Source organism: Culicoides brevitarsis, chromosome 2 (assembly GCF_036172545.1).
Source record: "Culicoides brevitarsis isolate CSIRO-B50_1 chromosome 2, AGI_CSIRO_Cbre_v1, whole genome shotgun sequence".
Classification (NCBI taxonomy): domain Eukaryota; kingdom Metazoa; phylum Arthropoda; class Insecta; order Diptera; family Ceratopogonidae; genus Culicoides; species Culicoides brevitarsis.
This window is the reverse complement of record NC_087086.1, coordinates 22,010,433-22,023,022: the sequence shown is the minus strand read 5'-3', so window position 1 is coordinate 22,023,022 and position 12,590 is coordinate 22,010,433. Positions and strand designations below refer to the sequence as shown.

General features: G+C 29.8%; 2 protein-coding genes across 2 annotated transcripts; one reads left to right on the top strand and one right to left on the bottom strand.

Moving 5' to 3' along the window:
• The first annotated feature begins 1,360 nt into the window (after window positions 1–1,360).
• Window positions 1,361–12,223, top strand: LOC134831797 (rab3 GTPase-activating protein catalytic subunit). Its single transcript, XM_063845612.1, has 8 exons — window positions 1,361–1,609; window positions 1,673–2,887; window positions 2,948–3,120; window positions 9,989–10,509; window positions 10,619–10,969; window positions 11,334–11,455; window positions 11,552–11,802; window positions 11,861–12,223. Exons 1-8 carry the CDS (start codon window positions 1,505–1,507, stop codon window positions 11,925–11,927), a joined length of 2,805 nt encoding a protein of 934 aa, XP_063701682.1. The 5' UTR covers window positions 1,361–1,504; the 3' UTR covers window positions 11,928–12,223.
• On the bottom strand, window positions 4,353–8,172 carry LOC134830525 (leucine-rich repeat and fibronectin type-III domain-containing protein 5). Its single transcript, XM_063844035.1, has 8 exons — window positions 7,106–8,172; window positions 6,645–7,034; window positions 6,228–6,578; window positions 6,021–6,168; window positions 5,278–5,429; window positions 5,118–5,218; window positions 4,879–5,062; window positions 4,353–4,716 (listed from the first exon to the last, which is right to left on the bottom strand). Exons 1-8 carry the CDS (start codon window positions 8,104–8,106, stop codon window positions 4,587–4,589), a joined length of 2,457 nt encoding a protein of 818 aa, XP_063700105.1. The 5' UTR covers window positions 8,107–8,172; the 3' UTR covers window positions 4,353–4,586.
• Window positions 12,224–12,590: the final 367 nt, after the last annotated feature.

Sequence of the window (12,590 nt, the reverse complement as noted above, 5' to 3'; positions counted from 1 at the left end):
TATATATAAGTATGTATCTGGAAAAATATAAATGGTATTTTCTTTCTATTGTATGTAAGGAAAAACTACCACCTTATTCCTCTAATATTAAATTGAGACCCAAATTAAAAATTTTATGATTTTTTCAATTCACAAACGATTATTTTTTTCTTAAAATTCCTATCAAAAATAATTAACTATTTGCGTCTTCTTTGCAGGTCGAAATAGGTATTATGAGTAAAGTATAATTTGTTTTATTCTTTTATAGATTTTATTTTATATCAAATATTTTATATCATGCGAGCGTACTACTATAAACTATTTGTGAGTTTGATATGATATTAAAACAAAGATTGTTATAAAACTTTGAATTGAAATTAGAACTTGTAATCACTGGTTTTATTAGATTTAATAAATTTTAATCCCGATTATTAATAATGACATTTTCGAATTTCGATATGTATAAATTTATTTGGTTTTTAGCTGCAAAATCTAATTGCTCTACTTATTCAATTGAAGAAAATGAACGTTTTATAGTAACTACCTTCATACAATGAAAGTATGAGTGTTACCGTCTTTACACTGTATGCAATATTGCAGTTTTGTCTCTTCTGCAATGACCTTTTTTTGTTCGCGTTTTTTCTCTTCATTTCATTCATTTTATGACGAACAGGTCAATGATCGTTGTGTTTTTCCTGAAAAGCACCAATATTTTTCACAAATTGAATTTAAAATAATTATTTTGCTCGTTTTATTAGCACACTGAGCAAAACTTCGATTAATGTTTTAAATAACTTTCACAATATATTTTTTTTCAATTTCTGTCTTACAATGCATATGAAACTTTATGCATCAAAAATGCAATGAGAATGGGTTACCAGATACTACACGAGTTAAGTGAGTATGCACTACACACATTTTTGCATGTGTGTTGCGAATATAAATATGTACTACAATCATAGGTATATAGCATCGAGTTGATAAACTACACAAAGTCTACGTTGTGTGCAAATTCTAGGTATTTTTACACTTTGAAAATAAGGAGTACCAAAAATATCCTTGCCTTAACCGTGACAATGTTTTTGGTCTACTGTGAATAATTCTTTGGCTTCTTCTATTAAAAATGTATTTATGTTTATATGTATTGCTTTATGCATTTCCTTAAAAGCGCATGCACTTTTAATATTTACATAAAATTCACAAAGATGTGTGGCTATTGACGTTTTTCAGCAACTATAAATTGCTCAGAATTAAAAATATTTTAAGAAAACTTTTTAGACTCATGTATAAACATGTTTTATTATGCTCAATTATTTATTTATAATTCATTTTATATTAAATAAATATTTGCTATGGGTAGATCTATCGAGAAACTAAACTGGTATATTTTTTAAATTTGGAATAAGTGGCAAATGAAAAAACGGATTTCATCATATTTGTGAATGATACCAAAAACAAAAGATATTAACAACGAATACTTTTAATTATTTGTCAACAATTTGGAATTATTGTTTAATAAAAAAAAATGTGTACTCAAGAAATAGACGACTCAGATTTTTTTCATCAGGATTTCAGTACGGCCAGTGAATGGGAAAATTTTAGTGCTCAACTAGAACAAGTACTTCATGAGGTAAAATGACATTTTTTTTTTATCCATCAATAGAACCACACTGTGTTGTTGTATATATTTTAGTGGAAAATTCCGTCTTCAAAACTGGAAAAGGACCTTGAAACCAACCAGCTTTTATTGTGCAATTGGAAAATTTTAAAGGACAATATTACTTTTTCAAATACTGATTTTGAAATATTGCATTATAAAGCAAATATAGGACAAAGTAACAACGATTTGTCAAAGCACATTAATGGTACTTTGATATGCCAATGTTTTTTAGACCTTATGTCTAGTAAAAACGACTTTTTGCCTGGAGACGTAAAGAAAAATCCAGAGCCTTTACATCCTATAGCACGATGGTATGGTCTCCGAAATTTTGTCATCTTGCGTCCTGTAAAAAGTATTCAAAATGAAAGCCAAATACGAATTTTATTGAGCTCATTACACATCGCATTGGCTGATAGTGCTTGTGAGGTTCCAATATTCCTTCAAATATTACGAAAAGAGCAAAATGTTTTTTTAGGCGTTTGTGAACATGGTTCAACGCGAACTTCATTTGACATTATACATAGCAGTACAATTCCTCAAACATGTCGTTACCTTTCGGGGATAATAGATATGTTTAAAGGAAAAGTGTTATACGACTACTTGCAGCCTGTAACAGTTGGCGTACGGTTATCATATTCTTTGAGAAAATTTTCGTCTAATAGCGACATTGAAGACAAGCGGTTTTGTCTTAATGAACAGCCTGGCAACGAGCCCGAAGATGAAATTACAGTTTCTCCGAAAGTCATTCTTTGTGGTACCAGTGTAGACCCAATTTCAGAAATTGTGTTGAATTGCACATGGATGAACGTTGCGGAGAATTGCGTAATTGATTCGCAATCATATTCAGATTTTGACCCTTTATTGGCTCCTCAATGGAGTCTTAACATTAACTATGATTATTCACCTGTTTGTTACACTACTGAGTGTATTTCCGAATATTTAAATCTGGCAAGTTCACGAGTCTCTATAACAGAGTATTATCACAATTTAATTGACGAACCCGCTATAAGTACGTCTGGTCTCAATCCTTTAGACCGCATCACGGAGTCAAGAGTTCTGAAATTCTCGTCGGTTTTGCCAATTAGAGGAATTGTTTCAGCTGAAAGAATGTCCGTTTCAAAAGAAGAAGTCAAAAGACTCGAGGGACCAATAAACGAAAACAATATTATGAAAATGTTATACTACCTGTTTCCTGATGCCCATTTGGAAGAAACCGCAAACACATATACATTTCCAGACTCTGAAATTGTAATAAAACTACATTTATATCATTTATATTACATATATTTATTTAAAATCTCTTTATAGTTTGATCCTTTAAAAATAAAATCAGCACCGAAAGATTCCTTGGTACATCGGTTGAGTGTTCTTCTTGCTTTTGTTAATGCAAATTTTGGTGGAAAAACAGCTATCGCACAATTATGGGCAGAGTTTGTTCAAGAAATGCGGTACCGAGTAGAAAATAGTATACGAATTCCTGGGTAAGTATTAGTTGTTGTTTTTTCAGAAAAATATTAAATTTTTGATACGAGCAAAAGATTTATTGTCGTTAAATTGCAGATCCCAATACAATTCAATCAGTTTAAAAGGTTTTTTAAAGTAAATTTTTGATTGAAAATAGCTTTTTATTTTTATCTACGCATAAACTTTTTTAATACATTAAAAAATTGTGGAAAATCGGAAAACATTAAAATTAAAAATTATAAAAAATGAGTTGAGTATCGTGAGGAACGTTGATAACAATTCTTAAAAATTTTATTCATATCTATATATCTAGATTCTACAGAGGTCTCTTTTTTTTTTAATTTTAAAAAAACACCGAAATCATGATGCGACAAAATATTGAAAAATAAAATAGGAAGAAAAATCATTAATATATAAATATTTACTAAAGATGCAGAAACTAAAATGTAATCATTCATGATTGCAGTATTAAAATTATTTATGTAACAAAAAAAAAATCAATTTATATTGCACTTTTTGTCCTTTGGAATATGTTCTTAATTTAATTTAGAATATTTTGAGAAAATACAAATATCTATATGTTAATATATTTGTATAAATTATCTACTTTTAATATTACAATACATGTATATAACACTATAAAATATTATTCATTCGTAATTTTTGAATATTTTTTTCACATGAACCTTTAGAAAAAGTTGATTTGATTTAGTAAAATAATAATAGAATGAAAATGTACGTAGGACACGTAAAAATGATCTTCTCAAACTTTTAGCTTACGTAGAAAAAATGGCCACAAAATAGTTTTCAGAAAATATTAAAAATGTATCCAGCCGACAAAATTTATTTTAGTCACTTATTTGGATTGGTCTCTTAAAAATTTCCATTAAGATGACCAATACAACGAGTTACACCTAAAATTTATCTGATTCTAATTAGAACTAAACGGTTATTGTCAATGACCGTTATATTATGTGATCAAAATCGATTTTTAAAAATTTAAATATAAATTCACGTTTGAATTTAAAAAAAAGTGAAAATATTTGTTGGCAATATGCGACAAAATAGATGAAAAATATTTTTTCATCCTTGGCCTGTGGACAATAAGCAAAAATGTTTAAAATTATTTGAGACATCACAATAAATTCATTGATTTTCAAATTAGCTAGAACTGATAAAAAAAATCGAAAGCAGTATAAATGTTAAGTTTCTATAATATTAGAATATGACTGTTTTTTATTCACTTGTATTATATTTAACATTTTCCGAATATTTAAATATGATGTGAAACATTTTTGCTTGCGGCATTTGCCTTTGTACAAAAATGATGTACAATCAATAAATTTTGTCTTGGCACAGGTTTAAAACAAAAATGGCCTCTTCCTGTAATGTTTACACAAATAGTAAGAGTACCAGCAATAAATATTACAAACTTTACACTAGAGCTGGTCAAATAACGAATAAATAATTAGTAAAATGTATTTCATAGAGGTACTAGTCCATTCCTTGTTGTAGGATTTCTAGCAATATATACTTCCATATCATGATCAGTCCAGTTATCTGATGTGTCACAGTAATTATTTAGAGTGTGAGTAGAACCAGCATGTGAGAATCTGTAAAAGACAAACATTATATGCAGTTTCTTAACAAATGAACTTTATTTTGATTTGATATAACATTCTTGTTAAGTATCTTGTAAAGAACCGAAAACACTTTGATCACAATTGTTATGTGCTGAAATATTTTTATTAAAAAAAAAATTAAGGTTTACTAACCGACTTCCAGGACGATGTGAATGGACATGAGCACCGTTAATGTGTTCTCTAGATCGTGATCTTGGTCGACCTCTTCTGGAACTAGAGGCGATACTGTGAGCAGCTCCATGCATTGAAGCCGCATAAGATGCACGTGACATTCGATCTGATTGGGCAGCTAAGGATTGACGTGATTGTCTTAGTTCTGTAAAAATTTGTTTTTAACAATTTCACACTTATAATTTAAAATAACATTTTACCTGGTCTTGAATTAACTAAATTACTTGGGAATGCTGAATTCAGGTATCCACGTTGTGAATTATTTGAAAAGCTATGGTGCGATTGGGTGTCTATAAGAGATCTGCGAAAGGGATGTTTATTTTTCAAACTTTTCTTTTACGCATTCAACCATAACTATACCTAGGCTTCCCGCTTTTGGACACCATTGCACTAAAATGGGATACATGACTTCTCAAATCATCTTGCATAGTCTGATTTTCCATAGAATAGCCACGATTTGTTCTTCCAAGAGACCGGCCACTGTAAGCTGATACTTGATCCCAATCTTGTTGCTGTAATTTGAAAATTGATTTTAAAAATTCAGTTTTTCAAATCAAATAACATAAGAATCGCACATTAAGCGAAACATTTCTCTTTATCTCATACACATGCACACATACACGTTAAGTTGGAAGAAAACCAAATTATCTATCGACTATTTTCATTTTCACATAAAAAACTTTGAAGTTTTATAGTATATTCACGAACAACATGATAAATAGAGTGTAAATTTGTAAAAAAAAATATAATAAAGTCTCAGTTAGTCAAGTAATCGTTGGTACAAATTGTTATTGAAGAGGTTTTCAAGTTATTAAATAAGAAAAGAAACTCATATTGTATTTTTTTTATATAATTAAGGTAATCATTGATGGGTGATTTTCTCGATGAAATTGAAAACAATACTTTTTAAAGCTTTGGTTTGCAAACAAAATTTACGGACACTTAATTGTATTTATAATTATGGAATTTTTCAATGAAACATAAAAAATAATGTTTTTTTTTATTAATGATTTATTGTTAGTAAGGAAATATTTACTTTTTGGTTAAACCTTTGTAATGATAACTTTGTTTTTGCTTTGAAATAAACGTCTACCAAATTTTACCTTGTGAGAATTGAATGCTGATAGTGTTGCCATTGATCCCAATGGCCCATTAGGACTTGGAGTAGGTCCACAGCAGTTGACAGGTAAACCACCGATCGGCAACATTCCTTTTTGTTGATGAATAGAGTGTAAATTCTTTGACCGTCGTCTGCTTATGGCACAAATTATTCAGAATAATTAGAAAAACAAATTAAAGAAGATTCATACCTGCTAGCTGCTATAAATACAATGACAGCAACGATAATTGTTCCACATATTGCAGCACTCGCCGCAATCGTAATTTTATCCATGTTAGTAGAGTTGGACATAACAGTTCGAACTTCTCTGCATTGTTGATGAGGCACATTATCTGGTGTGATATTGATCTCTTCAAGAGAAATCACGCAAACTATCATGCACTCCTGAGAGGGGACATTTTTTATTTTGAATTCTCGTTCACTAGATTCTAAAGGAGGTCCTTGTTTAAAACTTTTATCACCAAATAAACGATATACTACACGAAAGCCTAGAATATTTGAGGTATCAGAGTCCCACTGAATAATAACGGAATTGTCCTGTCTAAAATTGAAATATTATAAAAGTATAATTAAATAGGTATACCTATAAATAGGTATTATTGATTACCTAAATGCTGATTTGACTTGTACTTCTTTAGAATCATCCAATGTTCCTCTTTGTGGTGGAAATCCTAAAACTAAAGAAGGTTTTTGTTTGTTTATGCTTGATCCATTCTGTTGTTTGTACTGAATTGGATTTTTTGTTGAAGTTTTTGCTGCGGATGTTGTTGCAGTTGTTGAATATATCTTTAAACCATTGCTTGAAGAGGGTGTTTCAACTGAAGTCCATTTAGTGCTTGGAATATTAGAGGTGGAAGAAATATTTGTAAAAGTAATAGTTGTTGTTTCAGTACTAGAGAAAACAGAAGTAGTCGATATTTCAGTGGAAGATGTCTCCATCTTTTTTGTCGTGCTAGTTGAAGGAATTTTTGGTTCGAATTTACTTGGAGATGTTTGCCTATGTTAAATAAAAACAAATTACTAATATAAGAAGTTATTATCGACAATAAATATAATATTATAACGTACAAATTGGGAATAAGCACAGATTCGTGTATTCCAACAGGTCCGTTTAGATCTATATCAGTCGTTGGACATGACAATTCTTCGGGTGTGATTGAGTAAAATCCTCTATCTCGGAACCTGATTGGTGTACCACAAAACTGAGGATTTCTTTCTCTCGATGTCACCTGAAGATCACCATTTCGAATCCATTCAGCAACCCATCTTAATTTACAGTCACAATGGAGAAAACGACCTCCTAAAGAGAGTCCCCTTAATGTTTTGTTTAAATGAGAAAATGCCTTTTCTGAGACGGTTGGCAAAGGGTTTCCGTCCAATGCCAAAAGAGTAACACCTGGAGTTCCCCTGAAGGCAGTCTCTGGCAATGCTGTCAATAAATTAAAACCGATGTCTAATACTCTAAGTTCCTTCAAAGAGTGTATAGCTCCCACGGGGAAATCTGATAAGAGATTATTTAGCAAACTCAAAGAGCTTAAAGTCTTTCTGACTCCGCTAAAAGCATTTTCACCTAGACTTTGAATAAGATTACGTTCTAAATTCAATGCTGTTAATTTATCCATTCCTTCAAAGGTACGAACTCCAGTTGGGCCAGGTAATTCCTTTATACTATTTTGTGATAGATCCAAAAATGCCAAATTTTTTAAGCCTCTTACTGCTTCTGGAACTCTTTTTAGCCTAGTTCCTTTTAAATTTAAGTTTTTTAGATTTCCTTCTAAGCCACGAAATGCATGTGGGGTTAATGTGAGATTGTTATCACTTAATTTTAGCGTAGTTAATTTGTTCATTCCTTGAAAAGCGTCATTGGGGACCCTGCTAATACGATTTTTGGACAAATCCAAGAGATTTAACATTTGTAATTGTCGCAAAGACTTTATTGGAACTTCTTCGAGTAAATTGTCCTGCAAATTGAGGTTTTTCAAAATATGTTCTTGTCCTTTAAAAGCATTTTCGTCTATAACTTTTATCTTACAACTACTTAATTGAACGTTATACAAGCGTAAATTCATAAAAATATTGTTCTGTAGACGCTCTATTGTAGAATTATTGATGTATAACAAGTCTAGAGACGTTGATATTGTATGTTTTTCTAGAGCGTTAACTAAAGTAGAAAAATCAACCTAAAAAACTCAAATGGTTTTTATAAATTTAAAACAAATAAGGGACTAATATTTTACCTGATCACACTGAACAGATAATTCTTGTGCTAAATTATAGGCACATAGACAAGAATGTTGTAGATCTGGTACCTCTTTTTGCCACGGACACTGCCCATTGATAAGTTGTATGAAAATTATTATTGAAAAGCAAATTATTATATTTTTATTTATGCTAATTGATGTAATTTTTAGTTTTGGGTTCATTTTCTTTAGATCTTCATTTACTTTGTCACACAAACTTTGTTGATTAAAAATTAAAAAAAAAATGGAATAAAAGCAAAAATTTTTGTGTTTATGTTTTTGCTGAGCTGAATGGTTACTGACAAAAAATAATAAAAATTGAAAACTGCAGCGTCTGATTTGGATGCACACCACGAGATTGATTAATTGGCTTTTAATCGATGACTAATGTAAAAGTTCGTCTGTAACAAGAGGAGAAAATTTATTTTTATATTTATGTTTATAATGTAATCTCTGTAATTTTTTTTTTTTGTAATTTTATTAGATAACTTTTTTTTAAAAAGAACATGATGAAGATAGCTTATATTATTATAAAAGTATAATTAAATAGGTATACCTATAAATAGGTATATTTGTATTTGTTAAGATGAATAAAACCAATTTCTCTGAGTTTGAGCTGAAACAGTTCCTTGAACAAGCCCTTGAAAAAAAAAATTTGGAAAATACGAATCTCTAAAAGGAATAGCTAAAAGCCATAGAAGTTTCAAGGCTACTTAAGTAGAGATCTAATTTGTCATAAAAATATAGGGCTCCATGAAGAGTCTCCATATCAAATTTTGGGCGGGAAAACGGCATTCAACAAGAAGGTTTTATCCATTTTGAGACACGATTAATCGATTGAAATTTATTAAAAATTGGCTGTCTGCTCGCAAAATTCCTCTTGCGACAAAACAAAAGCTTATAAATATATACATGTATATTAAATATAAATTAAATAGTATTAAATTTAATATTATATGTATATTAAATATAAAATTAAGGCCGCTCCAAATCAAACTCAAAAATAGTGTCCAAATTTTTTCAAAATAAAAAAAATGTTTGAAATACTATTTTCATGCAAAATAACAAATTTTTAAGTAATATTTTTAATGTTTCTTCAACTTTGAAATTTGCTAATTTAAAATTGATTTTAATAATAATAATATATTTTATTGTCGAGTTCTTCATATTTGTACATTTTTTTTTTGTTACGGACTAAATAATCTACTGTAACGCCAGGGAGGTTCTAACAAACTAATTTAATTTACAATGTTGCCAGATCAAGATTTAAATTTTATAACTGATTTACTTTATGAAAGGGAAATCTCCACGAAAACCTCTATTGCAGATTAAAATTCATTTTACAATATTTAAATTTAAAAAAATTAAGAAAAGATTTGTCAAATTTGAAAAATCAGTTTAGTAATTTGATGAAAAAATATTTTTAGAAAATTTATTTTAATATATGAGTTTTTGTACAAAAATGACTTAAAATTGAAAATCTTAAACTTCTTGAAAAATTATGAAAATAGACCAAAAACCAGTAATTTTTGATGAAATTTTTAACTCTTTTTTATTTTGCCCCAATTGATTTTCGACTTTTAAAATGGGGCATCGGACCTTATTTTTGATTTTCATTTGGAGCGACTTACATAAAAAAATTCAAATTTTTGTGTTTCTTAGATAAAAACTTTAAATTTGATTTTGATATAATTCCTTGCTAATTTTTTAGAGTTCAACCGGGTTTTCCCGATTTTCGTACATGTCTGTTTCATCAGAAGTTACAAATGCTTAATATTTGCATAGAGCGACGACTCATTCGAGAAGGTAGACTTCCATTTACCATGACTACGTCTTCTTTAGATTCAAAAGACACACAAAACGATTCCGAAGAAGAATTTTTTGATTGCCATGAGGCCGATGACGAATTTAAAACAGATAACAAACATTCTGCATGGAATCAACCTACTGGTCGCTTATCAAAGTTGGGAAACATGCTTTTGGTCAATTCAAACGAACCATTGTATATTCCAATAACACAAGAGCCAGTGCCAAAAACAGAAGACCAGACAGAAGATGACGCTGAAATTTTGTTGAAACTTGGACCAGGAAGTGAATTGCGAGCTCAAATGATGAGTGCATCTTTATTGTCTGATATGGAAAGCTTCAAAGCGGCAAATCCCGCAGGAAGACTAGAGGATTTCATAAGATGGTACAGTCCCAGAGATTGGATAGAAGATGAACACAGTGATGGTAAGTATACGTTTTGAGAAAGAATCTGAACGATGAGATAAATAACTTAACTGCTCTCAATAGATTTTTAATTCGTTTTGTTAAACATTAAATTTCAAAATATTTATAGAATTAGAACAGGACACTTTTGGTCGTAAAGGGACTTTGAGCTCACGTATGCTTATACCTGGTAACATGTGGCAAGCAACGTGGGAACAAGCGAAACCGGTTCCAGCAAGGCGTCAACGACGTTTATTTGATGATACAAAAGAATCTGAAAAAGTACTTCATTTTTTTGAAATGATGTCAATTGGTTCGTTAGTGCAACTTACGACGGCTCCTTTATTTCATGCGGTGATAGAGAACTTTGAATGTGAAGCAGGAGAGTTAGTTGATATAATTCCAGACTGGAACACAATGCATAAAAAAATAATTCAGAATTGTTGTAAATTTTCACGCGATGAAATGAATTATTTCAAAGGTATGATCAATTTTAACACTACATAAAATCCATGTCTCATGCAAAATTACACATCTTCGAGAACATGGAATTTTGGAGAGGTATTTTTTTTAAATTTTCAACACATTTCAGTTATTTAAAAACTTTTTTGACAGATTTATTATGATTGAAAATTTCGAAAAGAAGAATCAAAACGAAAATGTTCTCACAAAAAAAAGACTGAAAAACTGAGAACCGATCAAAATTAACATTTTTCAATATCGTAAAATATATTTTGAGAAAACACGAAAAAAGCTTTTGTTCTCGCAGATTTTTAAATTTGCGAGACATGGATTTTTTAAAAGTGTATGTGTATTTATGAAAAAATGTTTTTAAATTGAAACAGAAAGTTGCACAGGAAAATGGACGTTATTGTTGAATGAAATTCTAAATATTGAGTATTTGATTTCACAAGCTAAAAGTTTGAGAATGAAACTTGTACCTAACATTAGTCAACTTCAAAACGAGGTAAAAGTCGATAATGTCTTTTTTAATTTACACTATATGTAGTAGTTATTATCAACTTTTACGATTTTTAATTATTTTTTTAATAATCAAAATTAGCATAAAGCAGTGTTAACTTCATTGCTAAAACATGATGAGACTGAATTGGTGCATGGAGCAAAAAATGACATTTCTGTAAATATTTTAAAGTTGTTTACTGAAGCAAAAAAATTACAATCAGAACAAAATATTGAAGTAAAAACATCAAATGAAAAAAGTTCTGATCTACCATGTCCATTTGAAAAGCAGTTTACGTTAAGAGCATGTGGAAAACTAGTGCAAAGAGGAATGGGCGGACCTCAATTTTTGAGGTAAATACTTTAGTTATAGCATAATTAACTTTACCAAGTGTTTCTTTTTTTAATATAGGGCAATTGTCAAAAATGATGATTTTCGTATCTGCGGAGCATTTAGTCAAGATACGACTCTTTTATAAATAAACTAGCGTTAATCGTAAATTTTGTTTCACACGTCGAATTACATTGTTTTAAAAGGAGACAGACACTCAAAAACTCCAAAACAAAACTTTCATGGAAGTGCAATGAATTTTTCTTAATTTTTCACGATTCATCAACAAATCGCTCTAATTCTTCGTTCCTCAATCTCTTAGTTAGATTTGACACAATGCACAAAAAGAGTTGGAAAGCAAAATTTGAGAAATGTTTTTGCAAAATTTATATATTTGGATTTTGAGTTTGAAATGCAAAACTACATCATTAGTAAAATATGACATATTCGAAATTAACCATGTGTTTTCTTTATTTCAATTGCTTTAGAAACACCTACTGTAAGTAATTATTATAAATTTTTAGTAAAATTGTTCAATTTACCGCATTTGTTGCTCTCTGTTAGCAAGTACAGAAAGGAAAAGGCTTGAAACGATTGGCTTACAACATTTTAAATAATTTTGGTATTTTTAGCGTGCTAATTAAATGTACAACTCCTTTTGATGTGCGATAAAAATAAAATATCCGATCCACATTTAGATAGGTTAGTTACATTTTTAATCAGGTTTTGTAAAATGCCGTTAAAATTCAAGATACTAGACAGAGGCTTTGACCGTCAAACTCATATAAATATAGCACATGTATGCATTACC

Coding starts and splice junctions, on each gene's coding strand:
- LOC134831797 (XM_063845612.1), top strand. CDS start 1,505: ATGTGTACTCAAGAAATAGACGACTCAGATTTTTTTCATCAGGATTTC. Junction 10,510..10,618: donor AGAAGATGAACACAGTGATG/GTAAGTATACGT, acceptor AAATATTTATAG/AATTAGAACAGGACACTTTT. Junction 11,803..11,860: donor GGCGGACCTCAATTTTTGAG/GTAAATACTTTA, acceptor TTTTTAATATAG/GGCAATTGTCAAAAATGATG.
- LOC134830525 (XM_063844035.1), bottom strand. CDS start 8,106: ATGAATTTACGCTTGTATAACGTTCAATTAAGTAGTTGTAAGATAAAA. Junction 5,219..5,277: donor TCCAAAAGCGGGAAGCCTAG/GTATAGTTATGG, acceptor TCCCTTTCGCAG/ATCTCTTATAGACACCCAAT. Junction 4,717..4,878: donor TCACATCGTCCTGGAAGTCG/GTTAGTAAACCT, acceptor TGTCTTTTACAG/ATTCTCACATGCTGGTTCTA.